General features: G+C 38.1%; 1 protein-coding gene across 3 annotated transcripts in view; it reads right to left on the bottom strand.

Moving 5' to 3' along the window:
• Positions 1–20023, bottom strand: part of LOC145774820 (GPI ethanolamine phosphate transferase 2, catalytic subunit-like) — a 192396-nt gene that overhangs the window by 87959 nt on the left and 84414 nt on the right. For 2 of the 3 annotated variants that reach the window (XR_014290061.1, XM_082586136.1), the window contains exon 6: positions 4279–4400. Coding sequence is in view for 2 of the 3 variants with exons in the window: in XM_082586136.1 (XP_082442262.1) it covers positions 4279–4400 (122 nt within the window). In the remaining variant the exon portion in view is untranslated. Of the gene's footprint in view, positions 1–4278; positions 4401–17407; positions 17422–20023 lie in introns of all 3 variants that reach the window. The other variant, XM_082586138.1, reaches the window with a different exon arrangement.

The following is a 20023-nucleotide window of genomic DNA, read 5'->3' as shown; positions in this document are numbered from 1 at the left end:
AAAAAGAAATTGACCTGTTGTCGTTACTCACCAATAAAACCATGATGCGTAACTTAAAAAAAATATTTTTTTTAATTGGGCAGAGAAAAGCTTGACGAAAAGTTTGGCAAAAACAGAAAAGTGCTAAAGTCTTGCAAACTAGTTCAAATTGGATGAATTAAGTGCAACCATATTTCTTTTAAACATGTCTATGACAGCACAATGGTGTGATTAAGGGAAAACAAACATCACTATGACATCACAAAGGAATATTGAACTCTTCAGGGAACCATCTTTCACTACATTTAAATGTGATTTGGGCTAAAAGTTGGGACTTTAGCACTACACTGTGTTTACCAAACTTTTTATCAATCTTTCCTCTACCCAAATAAAAAAAAAATTGTTTTGAAAAGTTACGACAAAAGGTCAATTTCTTTTTAGTAGTAGCCAAAACTTGTTTGAGTGTTCATAGAATAGACAGATAGCCCACCCCAGAAAACATTGGGGGGTCATTTCATTATAATTCGAACGGGCATTGGAACCATGCAATTTTTTTATTGGCTTTCCTATCATTATGCTGAGAAAAATGACACCAATTTTATGAAAATTGGGTCAGCGGTTTTCAAGATATCACATCATTTATATGCTGTCACTAGGTGTCCTCGCGAACAGAAGAGCAACATGTTTATGACCATAACTCTAGACCCACTGGTCCAATCTTAAAAATTTTTGTGTCTAACCCCATGTTTTCACTGGTGGGCTTTCCAATAACATTGTGTAAAATGAGCTACTGGCAGTAGTTTTCATGATAGACTAGTTTTGACTACCTTTAATCCGCGACCAAAATGACAATGATCTGAGTTTTTTTGAAAAAAAAAATTTATCATTAGAAAGAGGAAGGTTACATGTGGACTATATGCCATTTTTAGATAGTTACTACATCAACTTCGACTTTTACAGCAGCAAAAAATTCATGTATTTCAAGTTTTCAGCAAAAATAGAATATACGATTATATTGAATATTTTTCGGATGGCTGTGCCGCTCAATATAAAATTTACAAATATTTTCTTAACCTTTCTTATCATTTCAACGATTTTGGTCTCCAAGCAAGCTGGTCATTTTTTGCGACAAGCCATGAAAAGTCACCTTGCGATAGTATTGGGGGAACAGTCAAGCGAAAGTTGGCTAATGAAAGCTTAAGTCGACCAAGGGGCCAGCAAATGTTAAATGCTTCAGATCAGGGATATCTATAACTACGGGATTGGAAACTCTGTGGAACTGAAAACCATTTTATACACCAGTAGGGTCATTTTTCTTTGTGCGCTGCTGTGGTAAAGAATCACATAAATTGACCTCAAATGGCAGCAAGTAGTAGGCTAAACGAACAACTAAAAGCGTAACAATCAATTCACCTGCTGTAAATTGTAAGGTTTACGCTTGCCTGGTTTGTTTATTTGTTTGTATTCCATTAGTGCAGTTATGTTGTATTTTGTTTGCTCCTTAAAAAATTTCCAGAATGACTATTGGTTTTAGTTCAGATGACATCGTAAACGTATTGGTTTCGTACTGGATTGGTCTGTGAACAAGTTGATGATACAACAGCATATTCACTGATTGCTGAACACTCCTCATTTACTTCTGATCCGATTTGCAGTACGCAAAATGCTAAAGAACAACAGTAGGCGGTGTTTGGACTCGTTGCATTCAGTCATTTTTGGTAGAGCTTCGGTAGAGAGTTTGTCTTGTTGAACCATAGGCATACGAAGCCGAGCAACGTGATCAAGTATAAACAAATATGTATATTATTCCTGAAGAGGACATCTTGTGATGTCGAAAACGTTCGCTACTTAATTTGTTGTGTAGTTTTATGTTTATGTAAATGTAAACTTGAAGATGTTAAACTTGATCACGTTGCTCGGCTTCGTATGCCTATGGTTCAGTCATTTTTGGATTCATCGTTTTTTTTTTCTAGAATCGTAAATGTACTTTTATACATCAATTAAATTTTAATGTGATTGTACATTTTGTATATTATTGTAAAATATAATTTTGTGTATCTTTTAGTCGATATTTTATTTTGTTAATCTTTCTGTACTCGTAGTAATGTGATGACCCTACTGATGTACAACACTGAATAGAGTTTCCAATCCCGTAGTTATAGATATCCCTGCTTCAGATGCATACGAATATTGCAAGGAGAACATCAAGGGCATCAGATTTACATTCATGAAAGCTGATGAAGTGGACTGTCAAAGAACGTATCTTAACTCCAAGAGATTTCCAAAGGGTTGGCCTTTGGAAAGTAGTAGGCCCAGTAGGCCTACCAGAGAGTATCATTTTGTTTGCTCTGAAGGAATCGAGTCAGTCAGTTTCAAGCGTCTTTCTGATGATGTTCAATTGTTCAAGTTGCTGGAACACATCAGTTCTTTTCAAAAGCAACTTCACTGGACATGGAAAAAATCAAAATATCAACATGTAGCGTGTGCTTATGATGGAAAGGGGTGGTTTAGTATGATTGACCATGTTGATCGAGAACATAATGACATTACTGCTAACTTCATGCATCCTTGTGGACCATCTCCTTCTTTCATTTGGGCTCGTCATGAAGACAAATGTCTTATGTGGATATTGCATCTATACTCATGACATTAAATGCACCAACTACATCAACAGGATGTACATATATGTTTCCAAATTCCATTGCGAAAGAAATTAACAAGCTCCTATGAACTTTCATGAACAACAAATGAAACTCTCCTGTACGTTCTAGTTAGAGATTCTTTCACAAGGATAAAAAGTATTAGAATTTGCATGTTGCTAATATGTTTGAAGGAACTGTTCAAAATGCTGAAATGCATGTTATGCATATTTTCCCACATTTTCGATTCAGCCTATTAAACCTGTGTGTAATATGTACTGTAGCCTATGCTCGACAGCATTGGTTGACCCCAACTCCCCATGAGCGAGTTTAAAAATGATAATGTGATTGAAAACAGTTAAACAATCGATGCTTAAAATACAGCATATTCTATGCTCATAAGTTTAAGTTGCTCTGTGTATATATATATATAGAAGGTTAACTACAAGTGCAGTTAAGTTACTTAAAATTAATCCATTTCGGCTAAGTGACTGTTACACAGCAGTATTTATCTGTAAACAGTTTTGCCAACCTTGGAATACAATACTGATCAGGTTCGAGCCTAATTGCTGAGTTACAAAATGCTCTTAATTAATGAGTAACTAGTTGAAAATGATATACAACACACATCAAACCTTCCTCTTCCAATTCATAAAGAAAAAAATTGAAAAAAAATTCAGATCATTGTCATATCTGCCGCGGATAAAATGTAGTCAAAATTAGTCTATCATGAAAACTACTGCCAGTAGCTCATTTTACACAATGTTATTGGAAAGCCCACCAGTGAAAACATGGGGTTAAACACAAAAATTTTTAAGATTGGACCAGTGGGTCTAGAGTTATGGTCATAAACGTGTTGCTCTTCTGTTCGCGAGGACACCTAGTGACAGCATAGAAATGATGTGATATCTCGAAAACTGCTGACCCAATTTTCATAAAATTGGAGTCATTTTTCTCAGCATAGTGAGAGGAATAAAATAAGCCAATAAAAAAATTGCATGGTTCCAAAAAGTCATAATTGTGTCTGAAATATAATGAAATGACCCTGGGGTAGAGCTAAAAATTATCCAAATATGTTGAGCGGTTCTTGAGATATTGCCGTTCTTCTATTGCTCCTTATCTATGAAGCCACCTAGTGGCTAAGATTATTTCACTTATAACTCGAGAACTGCTTGTCTGATTTTCATCAAATTTGCACCATTCTTCTCAGAAAAGTGAGAAGTATGTTTTAAGTCAATAAAAAAATTAAGTGGTGCCAAAATTTTAAACTTTTGTCTGTATTATAATGAAATGACCCCAGTGTCAACAATTTTGACAGTAAAATTAAGATAATTCTTCAAAACTTGAAGACATGGTTTACAAACTACATTATTGAAGAATAAATAAATTAGACATAATAACCAAAAACAATTCTCAGTAAAATGTTCAGGCACACTAACCAAATTAAAGCAATAATTGTCAGACAAAAATGATGAAAAACCAAAGACATCCGAATGTCAATAGATGCCTTGAGAACAATAAAGCAACCCAAGGCTACAGCGGTCAATCATACAACTGCATGATCAATAAAGTAACACTGTTTTACTCATAACTTCCAGTCATTAAAATATAAACTTTAGTGGAATTAATCTTTAAAGACTTCAAGAGACATTTAAGTTACCGTAATATTGCTGATGGTGTGATAAAAACAAGTGGTGTATCGATCTCATGTGTTGTGGTTCCACCGTGGCTCCCTTGTTCACTCATTCCATGGTCGCTTGTGACAACGATCATCACATTTTCCTATAACAAGCAGCCAGTTGAGACATCAATCTCATGAAATGTTATTGTATGTAGCATGTACACGTTTACCTCAGTTGCCACTTGTGATAACAGTCAACAACAGCAGCAGTAAAGCAAAAGTGAATTAGGTGATGAATTGCTTTACTTGCATTGACAATGAATAGGAACAAATAAATGACATGACGAGAAAAGCACACTAAACATAGACAGGCCAGAGATTTCAAAGAACCGACCTCCCACAACCCATGGCTACAGCATGATTGATTGGGGTGACGATGCATCCAGGTTAAGCTGTACCAGCTTAGATCGCGAAGCGTGGCCTACGACAATATATCGTCGCTAATAAGCTGAACTATCGTAACTCCAAAAATGCAGTTTTGAGAAAATTGAATTTTTAAGTTCACGCTGTGTTTGCTGTACATTGTTTGATCTTTCTAAAAGTTTTCTAACGAAAAAACATAAAAACTAAACATTGCTTTTCATGGAGCTTTGTTGTAGAAAAAAAAGATAATTCTTTTTTGCAAAAATTGAACGTTAGAAAAATGAATATGGACATACGATAGTTTAACAAAAAAAAAAATTGACGAAATGTAGTTACAATAATACAGCAAAATTGTTGTAGCCTATGCGAAATAGAAAGAAATATAACTAAGCCTTAAACATCAAATGCTAAAACTGATTGAAAGAAAAGTTAACTAAAAGGAAAGGGAGTGTCAACGTGAAACATGTAAAATAGCTTTCAGAGCAGAGTATCGTAAGTCCCATTTTATTAATTTTTTTTTGCAAAACTATAAATAAACTGTAGTCTATAAAGATACCAAATCAATCAAAAACGCAATTTTGAAAAATTTGGACTTACGATAGTTCAGCTTATTAACGACGATATGGTGTAGACACCATGCACAAGCTTTCAGAACTGACAACTGACTGCCTCGTTTGTGATGAAGAGAAACGTCACTTCCAAGAGTTTTTCATTGCGATTTTTGAATCACATTCCACAGGTTCTAAAATTTGTTTTAATTTTATGCCATTTCAACATCACCAGACGTTGAAACGATCTTTGCTAGCTTGGGCGGGTTAGTCCACTCAAGTGAATCTGATAGCTGAATTCTCTTATATTAAGACTTAAGTGAAGTACTGCAGAGACATGCACATTGCAAAGTTACTACGTAATAATAACAACATTTATATTGTGTTTATATAATAGAGTTTAGATAAAAAATAGAGATGTACCGATACCATTATGCCACAATCAATATGCGAAACCTCTCAACAGGCTACATTATGTCTTGACCGAGCATACTTTTTTAATTGTAAAATTCTTAAGCGATATGTTAATATCGGTTACTGTCCTGTAGTCCTTCAGCTAAACCAAAGAGCCACTTTCAAAAACCACTCACTGACTTCAACACCATTCGTCATAGCACATGACTAGGGAACTGTGTTCCGAAAGCTAGTGTAATTTGATATTGCCAAAAAGAAGCCGCAGCATCAGGCAATAACAGATCGTTTGAATCTACACTGTGAAGTAATCATATGAGAAGCTGTGAGTGAATCACAAAGTCGATTAAGAATAATAAGCGTTGGAATTTATTGCTGTTTATTGTTACTTTGATTATTTGCTGGAAGTGTTGAGCTGTTTGTTGGAGTCCTTCAAGTATTTTCATATACCATTTCACTGGTAGAACTATTCGACATTCAATTGACTGCTTTTCGGTGATATCCCATTAAACTACGTCATTAATCCTTTCCAAGTCTCTTTCCTGGTAAAAGCTAGAAAGAATTGTGACCCATTATTTTGGTTGATACTGATACCACTTTTTTAGGCCGATACCGATATTTTGCCTGATACTTTAGTGTTACAAATAGAAGCAACTTTGGTATTTGCAAGGAATATATCAAAAGTAAAGTTTTACCTTACTTGCATAAAACTATTAAAAAAAGCTTTGAATTGGCATAATTTATTAACCACTTCCGTTCGGCTGTCGGCTATAGCCGACAGTGTTTTCTGTGCCAATTCGACAGACGTCGGCTATAGCCGACAGATTTTTCTTGGTTTGACATAGTTTTCCTTTTGTGGGCACTAGTGGCATTCTAGTGAACCTAGATAAAAACACCTCGGCTAGGGTGCGTCGTGTGCCCCCAAAAATTAAAAAAATGATCGAAAACAAAATTATTTTTTTTGTTGGTGAGGCTTGACTAAAGAAGCAAAATTACAAAATTTCAAAAAATTTAGTCAAGGTTTAGGTGCTCCACATCCCAATTGCCCGTATCCCCTTGTTAGCTTGACAATAGGGTGGATTGAAAAAAAAAACTTTTTTAAATTAAAAAAAGGGGGTCTAGACCCCTGAGAAATTGGCAAAAAACAACAACAAAACTGGTTTCAGGGAGTTGTACCACCTATTGGCCGTGCTACCCCTCTCATTTTATGGAGGAAGACCCCCAAAATTTTCAAATCGGATGTAACTTTGGAACTGCTAGTGCTAGGAACATGAGTTTGATATCAAATGATGCAGAATCGTAATGTTTTTATCTGCTCTAAGAGGACTTTTTGCCTTAATTTCACTAGAAAAAAAGTTATGACAAAAAACGTATATTCGACAGTGTTTTGGACAAAAACGGTAGCGCAAGCACAAAGTAATGGGTATATATTGGGTAAATGCACATGCTGTACTGCATATACTGGTCACAGATAACTTGGATACTTTTGCTTATTGCATTTGCAATAAATACACAGCATAGTATGCATAATATACGGCACACATGACATAGAGAATACAAAAGTTAATCGAGAGGATGTTGGCAGTGGTCTAACGGTACAGTAGTGTGATTGGAAATACAATATAGTGCTCATGTCATGTACACACACAGCTGCATGACCTGGGGGTTACTAACTGGACTGTTGAAAGTGTAGGTGCATAAAACATATAGTGTAATTGGTAGACGTAATTGGTGATGGGTAGACTGTGATCTGCCATGAAATCATTGTCGAGAAAATACCAGCACACAGATTGATATACTCCATACTGCTGCATGTGCTAGACTACCGGTACTACATTGAGACTTCAGCAATCAGCACAAAAAGGTGAACATGTCAATCTAGTGGGTTAACGCTAGTGGGAATTGCTTCTTGCTGTTGAATTCTTTCATAAATTGACGAGATCGTACCTGATGAATCAGCCCAGGTCATCCCTTCTTTTAAAACCTACAGCATATAAGCTTGCTTCAGTCACAAGATTGACGTGACGCTCCACTGCTTGGTTGTGGCAAGGATAATCCAGCCGCAGAGGTTCGTCGATGACATTGTCAAGCTGTTGATCTGTTAGCGATTTCATGATTGATAGGTGGCTCAGACTTATGAACTGTGCCAAGCTTCATAAACTGTTGGTGGTATGATTTTGTTTTAGTATTAAGCTGTGGCACAAGAAATCTGCATATTGCAGGTGGCACCGCTGGTGAAATTTCCTTTCTCAGCTTTCGATTTTCATCTTCTGCTTTTTGTGAGGAGCCAACATGATTTTTGCTTTGTTTTTCCTGTGCTTGTGAACCTGAGGAATAGATTTGTTGGACTGCTGCTCTTCTAACTTGGCAGCCTTCATCACCTAGCATACCAACAATGACATTTTCAGATTGAGCGAATAATGCATTGCATTCCAAAACCTTCTTGGAAATCTCTTTTACTTCTTGCTTTGGGAAGATTTCTTTGCAACATATTGAAGAAGTTTTTTGACCCATCAGGTAATGAATTGTGGTGTTTTATTTCAAACCAAGATGGGAAGCAAACCTTGATGCACTTTGCAGTACTCAGACAAGATCATGAAACTTTTGAAAGGGTTGATTACATGAGTCGTAAGTAGCCTACAAGCAAGTGTTAGCTACCTTGAATGACATAATTCCCCGACTGACAAAAACTGCAAGTCTTCATCAACATTCAACATGCCCAATTGCCCAAGCGCAATGCAGGCATAATCCACATATTACACTGGTCTACAAAAAAAAAATTTTTTTTGCTCCATGAACTTTGAAGACTGATTTAGAGTAATTTTGGGGTGCTGAATCCGAATCTGACCTCAGATTTATCCTATCAGGTCAGTTTGTGAGAACTGATAACAACAAATTGTTACTTTTGTCAAAAGTAGAAGATTTGGCGTTGCTTTCACCACCAACATAATATGCAGTGCTATAGCGAAAGGTTAGTGTTAGACACTTAGACAGGCCAAAACAGCCTAAGTAAGGTTACTGGCTAAGCATTGCCATAGGCCTGCTAAAAATTTTGTAGTTTCATGCAAAACATTGATGGGGAAGGGGGTCAGTTATACTTTTAGCCTCCCTTTTAGCTTGTTATTACTGCCTTGTTAATAATGTTGCTTAGAAAACAAATTGGTATCAAAATTATAGTTGGTGACTTGGTGAGTGTATTCCAGCTACTTACGCACTACATGGCCTGGATTTCTGGATATAGCACAATGTGTATGTGCAATAAACGCAACGTCAAATCTTCCACTTTTGACAAGAGTAACAATTTGCTGTTATCATATCTCACAAACCTGACGTGATAGGATAAATCTGAGGTCAGATTCGGATTCAGCACCCCAAAATTACTCTAAATCAGTTTTCAAAGTCCATATGCCGAGATCTATTTGGACTTTGAACAGGAACTGAGATTGTCCAACAGTTCCACACCTACCATGTTGTTACTGTAGATCTTGAGTAAGTAAGGCTGATCCACGTCCAGTTTCATTACTGCATCACGAGAGTATCTAAAATTTGATAAAATGATTACCTACTATAACTGAAAGACAGTACCGTGTTCAAGAATCTTTCCAACAACAATGGTTTGATTATCTCCAAGGTAAAATTGCTTCATATCTCCCTTCTTCATATCATTGGTCTTTTTCTTAAATGGTAAAGATAGATTGTTCATTCGATTTCACCTCATTGTCCCCAAAATACCTATCCCTTTCTAAGACAAACGATCTATCAAATCCAGGCTCTTGAAAAGATTGTCGCACACAACCTTCGAACCAGGAATCAGTTGAACACTTTTCATAAGGCCATAAACAACGTCAGGCCCCCTGACTCAATCCATACTTGAAGATGTTTTTGTTTTTGTTCTAGCGTAGGGGACACAGTGGATTAGCTTTCCAGAGGGACTGCACATAGACCAAATTTTATACCCGAATCTTGTTGGTTTGCCCTTTATGATTTACTTGAGAGGGTGAGGGGCCAACATAACGGATCATTGATTCGTCTACAGCTACGCACTCATTTTTTGTCTACAAATTTGGCTGCTATCTCATTCAAAGTCTCAAAAAGAAGGGTAATTTTTCAAAATGAGTCGTCTTTAAAGTGGTTTAAGTTGGAAAAATGGCTATAGCGCATTACCTCATCAAAAATATTCATTGACATAGCTCTTCTTGCCATCACATTGCTTGTATCATCTCTCCTCTCCCAATACATCCTGCGTGTAAAAGGGGTGATGTATCCTGTCATAAACATTATTGCATGACTTGCTCTTATTAAGGAATTATCCATCTTTGACTGGAAGGCCAATTGGTTTTGTAGTGCTGCATACCTCTGGGTCTCTCTCACTACTTTGTTCACAAACCCATCAGTCAGAGATGAAGAGTTTCATAACATCATACGGCGTTTTCACATTATCAGGATCAATGGGTAAATTATCATGGTTTTTCAGCTTCAGGAAAAGGAGGAATTTTTTTCCTCAGTTGATTTTTGGCTGTAGACTGGATCCTATCTTTGTTTCTGACGCGTAGGTATCTTTTCTTCTGTTAACTCTTCTTTACTTGATGATGAGTTAGGAGACACAGTTTTTCATGGACGCCCTTCCTCTTTTTAGTTACAGGTGTGACATTTCCAATTAGTTTGGGTAATTCTGTAAACTGTCTCTTGGCAGGTATGTTGTACGATAATTCTTCTTCCAGGTCATGTAACGCAACGGGCGTTGACCCACTTTCTTGTGTTGCCAGTACTTTCTTTACGTTTCTTCTTGGGTTGCAACGCAATGGGTTGGCTTTGGATGGTTCCGGTAGCGGCTCTGTCTCATCTTTATCAAATGTATGCCTCTCCTTATCTTCAACAAAATCCATGTCCTGAGTATCTTCATTGTGATGAATCACTATTTCGCCTTTCTGGTTCAGGATTTCTTTTCCGACATTGTTCACGTTTTTGACACCCTCATCTTCATTTTCACTGTCCTCATCGCTCACGTTGCCGGATTCATCAGGAGGAAAAAATTACAATATCTGTAGGCTTCTTGGGTGGAGCCTCTTCCAAAATTTCTTGAACAGTGAAATGACTTTTCCTATAAAAAGTGAAAAAAATTAATTATGCATGAACTTTTAAAAATTAAGGTAAATTAAAGATACATGAATATTTATAAGATCTCAATTTACAGTACAAAAACTGTGAAAGCGCCTACTCCTAGATCCCAAAGCACCACCGTCCGCGTACGAAAGTGATGACCTAACCTAACCTACTACTCGAACTAAAACGCCCAGTTTTGCAAATTGAATATCAGCGCGTTACAAATAACGTTTGTTTTTGCCCAGAAATGAAAACATACGAAATCCTATAGCATTAGGCGAACCTGCCTATATGTCTACAGTTGACACAAAGCGTCCGCGCCAGTGCCCAAGCGTCCCTGCAGGGACTCACCTAACTTCTAACTTGTATTCAGAAAAAATAATAAGAGAAAAATAAATTATTTCGCTTTGGGCACATAGCTATACATATTAATAGATTTATCAAAACACAAAGTTGATTAAAAACAATTTTACATACCTCGATTTTGCAGGTCACAGTTCGTGTATCATGTGCTGGCTCCATATTTTACAAAAGGTCCACATTGAACGTTGCCTAGTGAACACTAAAACTTATTTATGAAAACGCTCTTGCGCTGTTTCTATAGCTATAATGGTATGCTAACCGAAGAAAAAAAAAGTTGAAAAAAATTAGCAATCTGAAGAGAGCAATTCGGAATCTAAAATGCCCAGTTTTCACGTCCTTGTAAGGACGCGCGGGCAATGGGTTAAACACTCATAGGAATATTAATGTTCTGGAACGTTTGATGTGTATTAGAGCTGTCTAACTATAGTGGTTTTCAAGTTGGGCCATTTTTTAAAAATTTGGGTTGTTTCCATGAAAACGTAAAGAAAATAGGCGTCAAACATCAATGAAATTTAAAATTTTTATATTAGCATTAGTTTTGACCCCAAACACAACTTTTTGCCAGCCAACAGCAAAATCAGTAAAAGTAAGGTTTTTTTGGTACACCCTAATGTGAGTGATGAGGCATCAAATTAACTTAATACAAGGCCAGACAAACACACATCGGATTCCGATTATGACCCCGTGATCGTCCCGTCATCAGATTCCGATTATGACCCATTATCGGATTCAAAAATTGAGGAAGAGCCCCAAGTAGATTGAAGACTCAACGTAGATTGAATGTCTTGCCTAGATAATCTGTTGTTACTGTTAAATTGCCATTGTATATTTCCATGTTATAGCCACCATTTATTATTGTCGTTTTAAGGTGGTTTTCCCTGGGTTGGCCTCGTGCTTCAAACGACAATCTTGTTTTTATCAGTAAACGGACGGACCAGTGCGATCTCGTGCGAACCAGTGCAAATGGTTAGCCACTGGTCCGGTTGGCCAGTGCGAAAAAAAGTTAAGGTCGAACCCTGATAGCTGTTTTTTTTTGTTTTATTTTTAAATAATTAATCTATTAAACTCTTAGTTTCAGAGACCACTGAGTACTACTGAGTAACTCATTCTAAGTCACAAATCGTCTGGAATGGGAAGCTGCAAGTGCACATCCAGGCAACAGCTCTTCATGTTTGTCAATTTTGAGCAACCCGTTTGAGATGACTACCTACCAGTAAACAGTGCTGGATCATGTTACCGACAATCTGTAAACTAAATAGTTCAATATGTTATTCCTTATAGCATTGTAGCAAGGCTAAACTATCTTTGGCTTGCTAATTAGATTAATTATATTGAACTTGCAATTATAGTGCAAGTCGACCCCGTCATTTTCATAAAGCCGACTAAGACACTTTTGGGGTCCTTGCAGCCACTGTTTGGGGCTCTTCCAGCCCCATAGCTCTTTGAACCCAATGAACCCAGTGACCACTGTGGCACACTTTTTTATATGTGTAACTCTTAATGCTACTCATAGGCTAATATCTGCAAAAAGCTTCAAAGTCCTTTTTAGTGGTTAAAATTCTCCTCCCCAGTACCATGATTTTACACCAAATTTCTTTCTTGAGTTGGGACCTTGAATTGTTGGAGTAGGGGAAAATATTTGAGATTATGAGTTTTTAGCTTATTTCCCGACAAAAAAAATTGATTTCACTGAAAAATTTGAAAAAAGTTTTGAAGCCGTACAGTGTACACTCTAATAATACAGGGTGCGTCAGAACAACCTACCACATTTCAAACTAGGAAAAAGAGACAACATTTACAAGCAATTAAAACATTTATTGTCTCATCCCAAAGTGAAAAGGTGACCATTTGATGTATTTCGCTCAAAAGCCTCAATGCCGAGGCATGCTTACGTGCTGAACGATTAATAGATTGCTAAATTGACTCTTTTACAGCAAGGATGTTTTTGGAGTTCGAACACTTCGAGGCTTTCCGGGTGGCTTTCGCTTTAGTGCTGAACCAGTAGCTCTGAAATTTTTGACCCAGAGCATTACAGATTTTCGATTGGGACCAGGATCGTTACGGTTAAGTTTGAAATGAGTGTGAAGAAGGGGTGTTTGAAATGAGTCTTAAAATTTCTCAACTTTTCCATTTCTAATGAAATCTTCCACAATAAATGCATGGTGTTCGCCAGTGCAGGCCATTTTACATACTGACACAAAATTTAAGAAATTTGCACAAAAAGATTATTTACTTATAAAAACTAAAACCTGAAACACAAATGGTAAGTCCTTTGCTACAAAATTTCAATTCAACCTCCTGTCAGACTGCTACAGCTTTGGTACAGTAACAATTTGAAATGTGGTAGGTTTTTCTGGCACACCCTGTACATTAAACTAAAGTGAACATAATTTACTAGTAAATTATAAACTACAAACATTCTCGGCCATACACATATTAGCCATTTTCAAGTAACGAAAATTAACTGATTTTACAACTACATTAAAAATAAATAACTGATCTACACAATGAATTGAAAAACGAAATGTATAAGAATGAAATGGCAAACCAGGGGAGAAAGGCACATCACATTGCGGCTCATTCCGCATGGCAAAAACTCATCATATGATAAATTAAGTAAAGGCAAGCAAATAGGAAGGGCCTGCGGCAAACAACTGCGTATTGAGGTGAGGATTGCATGATTTTAAGTGCAAAGATTCGTAGATTTTACTGTCTTTTTATTTTCATTGTAGGTGTAAAATCAATTATTTTTTGTTACTTGAAAAGGGCTAACATGTGTATGGCCGAAAACGTTTGTAGTTTTTAGTTTATGTTCACTTTAATGTATTATGTTAAATGCCGTGCGGTTGCTTGGTTTTATTTGTCTTTGTTCTTCATGCGTTTAAACGGGTTCATCTTCAAATCCTTCTTGAAAACTGTGGTTCAATGAACATGGTTCCGTAGGCTACGTTTATCTCCTTTGCCAGTTTTTGAATGGATCTCTTGGGATTTCTTCACACCTTTTCTCTGATTTTTAACATTTCCAGTTTCTTTGTGCCTTTTCAGAGTTCTCCAGACCAACATTTTGTTAAATTTTAATTATTGCTAAATATTGAAGTTAAATACAGTTGCTTCAAGTTGTAACGTTAATTAATTATTGATGACCCTGTATTCACCTAAAGATTCCAATATCAAATGATGACAAAAGTTATGACTATCTTAAGAAATGTAAACCAGTGCCGGTCTTAGGGTTTTTCGGGCCCTGTGCGGAATATGCTTTTGCGGGCCCCAATGACAATAATCCAATTCAGTGGCGTAGCTAGGTACTTTGAAAGGGGAGGGGCGGCGGTGGCGGCGTGATCGCCAAAGACGACAACCAGCGGCGGGGGGTCTGGGGGGCCTCCCCCAGAAAATTTTGAAAAATTACTTTGAATTTGGGACATTCTGAGAGCATGTTCAACAAAAATTTAAGTATGAATATTACTGTGAAATGGTGCTGTCCGGTGGCATAGCAAAAGGATAAGATCATGCTTTCTTTGGCATTTTTCGGAAATAAAGCTATGTCTCTACAGTATGTTGAGTCTGGATGCAACCTATTTCGTCCCCTGAAATCGTGTAACAAAATTAAATTTCGACTTATTTCGTCCCCTGAAAAGATCGAGAAATTTTGAAATGTTTGCGGCAACTCCGATCAGCGATTTCGGCCATGTCGTTTTTTTTTCTCGATCTTTTCAGGGTACGAAATATTCAGACGACGAAATAGGTTGAATTCGTTGAGTCTCTATGTTTTCTTGTTGCGAATTCCTTTGTTGAATTCACTTGTTGAATTTTTCCTTTGAAAATGACAAAACTACTGCATTTTCTGAGTAAATTGCGGGCCCCCTAATTTGCGGATCGCACGGTTTGCACATCTCAAAGACCGGCACTGTGTAAACCATATCTTTTCACCATTGATAGAGCCAGAAGTGCACTGACTGTCCTTGCTGACACCCTTGACTGATGGTCTGTGTTTTGTATGATTTTTTTTTAAACGTTAACCGAGTCGTCTGTAGGTCGTTTTGAATAATCAATTTTATGCTAATGGCCAAACAGCACAAAAGTGGCATCACAACAAAACTTTGTCTATAATATCATAGATGATATTTATTAAAAACTATGCTTGAACGAATACATGAAAAGTTCAAAAGAAACTGGAACCTGATAAAGCTGGGATAGGGATGTAGTATCTAGGTTAGATTTTATTATTTAGATTAAAAAGTATGATAAATTTTACTTTCCAGAAAGCAAATGTTCGACGAGAACTAGTTGCACCAAAGCTCTAACTTACTGCAGCTAAGAAATTATCAAACCTTCTATATCATGTACCCATTAAGCCATGTGCCAAGCCAAAACCAGAACTTGACAACAGAGTGAGGAGGTTTGAGGCCAACACAACAGGTGTTGCTCAATCATATAACAGGCCTCGAAATTCGTTTTTGTTGACGACGAACAAACGTGTCCGGTCTAAGCAGCTATCTCGGCGGACAAATTAAGTCTCACGGCGGACACACCAGTTTTAACGTCGATCGTCATACTTAATCCCTTTATCTTGATAAGTCTTCGCCATTTGAGAACTATAGTTACGGTTTAGGCTTTTTAAATTTCAGCGAAGTCACTCTGAAAAACTTTCATCAAACCAACGAAGTGCGCTTGAAGAGTCAAAGCACCGTGTAGCTGCTAAATATGATGATGATGATAATATGTTTGTCAAAATTTTGAATTCTATGGACTTTATGTCTGATGCAAATAAATATTTAAAAAATAATACACCGCATAACTGATCAACTTCCACCTCCGAGGTCGCATGGCTTCTTGCGTCACAATGCTCTGGGCACGAGTCGGAAAACTTCTACACTAACGCTATTTTCTGCTGTGCAAAGCTTCACTAGGCTTTATTTATTTAAGTTTATTTTTGCGTGTCATGTGAGCGAAAGTGACGAAAACAATAAACAAAACATTAGAAAAAATGCAATTATTTTTTGCTCTCTCAGTGATGCGGTCGCCTCTCCAACATAGTATCAGTATTCCATGAGTTCATGGCAGGCTCGGGGTTATAATCAGTGCAGTCAGGGCCGTCCAGGCATATGCACATGAGAGCTTCAATAGTATCGATCTTCAAAAACTTGCACCAATCTCCACGCGATCATTGCTTGTCGTTAAGATACGTAATACCGAGATCTACTCCGTGTCTTCTTTCCAGACTGGCTAATTGAGGAAAAAGCATAAATGCGCGCTCTTGTTTAGCGATAAAATATGCGATTTCAAACAACCTAGGCTATTAATTTTGATTATTTTCATTGTCACTCATATTGTCGAGGGCCTTGATGATCGGAAAGTGATGGCTTGGAGTATTGTCGGCCAGATATGGTGAAGCTGCAGCCATAGGAGATAACGATGTGTTGTGATAATTGACAGAGCTAATCTTTACATTCGTTGTTCCTTTAATATATGCGTCTAACACCACTAAATTTCCTAGTAGTAAGTTCATCGCCCTCATTCTCACTTTCAGAATTTTCCCTGGGCTTTTTCTTTCTTACTGTAATACGGTACCAAAACTTAACAAAGTTTGTTGCATCTTGCTGTAGTAGCCTACTCGTATTATCTAACTTTGTAACCAACCTTGCCTTATCAATATTACTCGGAGATCAAAGCCAGACACTGTGACATAAGACTTGAACTAAGTTATACGCACGAATAGCTGATACATGTGTAAAGAAAGTTTTGAAGTTTTCCGGTAGTTTATTATTATAAAATTTGTACATAAATTTGCTTATTTCTAGTTTATAAATAGAATTAACAGTTAGTATTTTATTTTCTTGATAGAGTGGCAGTAATTTAGTTTTCATTTCAAATGCTCCTGTAACGATTTTAATTATCTTATTTTGTCTAACTTGAATTCTATTCAAGTATTTTGTGGGTGCGCAACTGCGCATCCCCAGTTGATAATTCCATATTGTAGGTGCGAGTGTACATACGGTATTCATTATTCAAGTCCACAGTGGCATAGAGCAAGGGTCAAATTTTTTTATTCTGCAACCCGATTTCAAAAAAAAAAAATCTGGGACCTCTTGGTGGGCAGTTTCCATCTGAAAACAAACTGCCCACAATAGGTCCATTTTAAAACTATTATTTGCAACCCTGTTTAGTCAAGCTGTTCGTTGGCATCACGAAAATTTAAACTCAGGGTCTTTAGACAAGTGATCTATATTAATAGCGTCTTTTATATCCAGTGCTGGCACTTTTATGTACCCACCCGGTGCTTGCGGCCGCACAGTGCGGCCTACATCTTTGTAACTAACCACACAAGGAATTTTTCCTGAATTTTGTAATTCTTCCAGTCTTGTTCGCAGATCAAAAATTTGGTATTATCAGCGTTCATTAACAAGCATTTCTTTTTCCAAGTGAAAAGTACAAGTTGAAGACAGGTTTTTAATAGAAGTATGTAAGTTTGTTTATAAAACCAATAAAGGACATCTACCAGCAATTTTTGTTTTGAGTACTTTCGTCCTAGTGATGAAACGCATAACTATAATACCACAGGTGCTAAGAAAGATTCACTTTTCAAACCAAGAATGCATACAAAGCTTGGTCAACGCTCAATTAAATTTCTTGGAACAAGCACTTGGAACAAATTACTAGAGTATGTTTACTAAAACATTAAAACTGCACTTAATGTCTGGGTATAAGTAACTAATACAGTACCATCAAACTGTTTCCACTTATTCTCACCGTATCTCGCTAATTACTGTATATTTGCTTTTGTCTTACCAGTAGCCTATGCTGTGTTGTGTGTTGCATTGTACTCGTATATGCCATTTTGTATTTCTGAATCATTTCTGTATTCCTGTTTTCATACTGAACTGTTGAATTTTGTATGAACCTATTTATCTGTGTATTATACAAGTCGCAAAATTTTGCACCAAATCTTGCCCAAAAAGGTTGGGGTGCGACTTATACACAAGCGTGCGGATTTATACACAAGGTTCTGAACTTCTGACAAACGAATGCTACAGATTGCACGTTAGCGCTGCTATTAAGCATTTGTATTTTGCGTGCGAGGAATGCAAGCATCGCATTAACATGTTCACTGCACAGCATGCATGTGAATTTTAACGTGAACATCTCGCATCTGTTCGTGTGCGGCACGCTAGATTGCAATGAGAAAAAGGCATGTCTCGGCAAGCCAACACGTGGCGACATGAAAGTAAGGTATTTTGTTTTTTTGTTTTTCAAAAAAAATTGCTAAAAAAACTTTTATACCAATATTTGAGCCAAATTTTGGGGTGTGACTTATACACGAATGCGACTTATACACGGATAAATACAGTATAATGTTTTTTATGTTGTAATGTATAATGTATATAATATAATATATTTGCGTTCAACACCGACACTATTCCATGTCAAATAAGCTATGACACCGCACGTGTGAGGCAGACTTGATAACCAGTTCGGTCCTTCTGCCACTCCCATCATCATCAGCAAACAACCCAACTCACATAGTAATCTTGTATTGTTTTTTTCATATGTGCTGAACTGTTGATGATGATGATGGCGTATGAGCGATCTTTCCAGGCTAGATTGGAGGGCAGGAAATCTTCAGCCACTCAGCAGTCTCGTCGTCCAGGACCCTCAGACCATGCGCACAGTGTAGAGGCCGGTGGGTTAGGCAGTGGTGGATGACATGGTCTGCGGTCTGTTCCGTGGCACCACACTCGCATTCTGATGAAGGAGCCAGGCCCCACTTGTGCATGTCCAAACAAAAACGGCCGATGCCAGTTCGCAGGCGAGCCTGACCTACGCAAGCCTTGCGAGGGACATCCCTGGTGGACGGGAATCGGCGTCGGGTATGAAGTCACGGAGCGGAGAGGTGTGATGTTGCCACTCCGTGTTCCACATGTGGTTCGTCCAGTGTGCCGCACTTAAACCAAGTTCTTCTGCGTTCTTAAGTAGTTGTTGTGCGGCAGGCACAAAGGGGCGTCTTGATTTCATCCCCTGCTTTATAGGTGGTGGTCGCTTGAATGTTGCATGGAGGAGATGGTCGGGGTCAAAAGCGCGGCAAGTGAGAGAAATCGTGGCTCCTTTACGGCGTAGCTCAGCGGGTTGGATGCCTACTAGGATGAGTAGGCAGTCCGTTGGAGTGGGACGCAGGCATCCAGTCACAGTACGCAGTGTGTCGTTGATGGCGGTATCAATCTGGTGGGTGTGAGAACTACAACACCAGACCGGCGCGCAGTACTCATCGGTGGAATGAACAAGGGCTAGGGTGGCTGTACGAACAGTTTTAGGCACCAGCTCCCCAGCCGAAACCCGCCAATCGCCTCAAAAGTGCGACGCGTGTAGATAGTTTTTTGCGCAGTGACTTCAAGTGCCGGCGGTACATGAGTGACCTGTCCAGGGTTATGCCGAGGTGTGTAGGTTGGGCACAGTAGGGCAGGCGTTCCCCATCAATGTTGATGTTTATCTCACGCTGTGCCTCCCGGTTATTAAGGTGGAAGGCCGCCGACACTGTCTTTGACTTGCTGAGCTGTAGCTTCCATTTCTGGAGGTATGCTGATAGTGTTTGCATGTCTTGGCTGAGGTTCCTCTCCACTAACTACCAGTTTCCTGCAACCACAAGGGCTCTTCTCCAGATTCTGGTAATTTTCAGGTGGCACAAACAGCAGGAAAGGAAGTCTTTTAACCAGGACTTTAAGGAGGCAGCAGCATGGAGTATCAACTCCGGGCATAGGTGGTCAGGGTCCGGGGCTTTACCTGGCTTTATGTGCTGGAGGGCGGCGGAAAATTCTTCCGGGGTGAACTCACCTGAGATGTTGTCCCCGTCTGGGGTTGTTACCCTCCAGAGGTCTGTCATTTTTTGCAAGATGGATCTATCTGATTCACGGTCTCTCGATTTGTATTTCCCATTCTCCACAAGT

Source organism: Aplidium turbinatum, chromosome 7, assembly GCF_918807975.1.
Source record: "Aplidium turbinatum chromosome 7, kaAplTurb1.1, whole genome shotgun sequence".
NCBI lineage: Eukaryota > Metazoa > Chordata > Ascidiacea > Aplousobranchia > Polyclinidae > Aplidium > Aplidium turbinatum.
The sequence above is the reverse complement of the archived record's forward strand: the minus strand, read 5'-3'. Positions and strand labels throughout refer to the sequence as shown.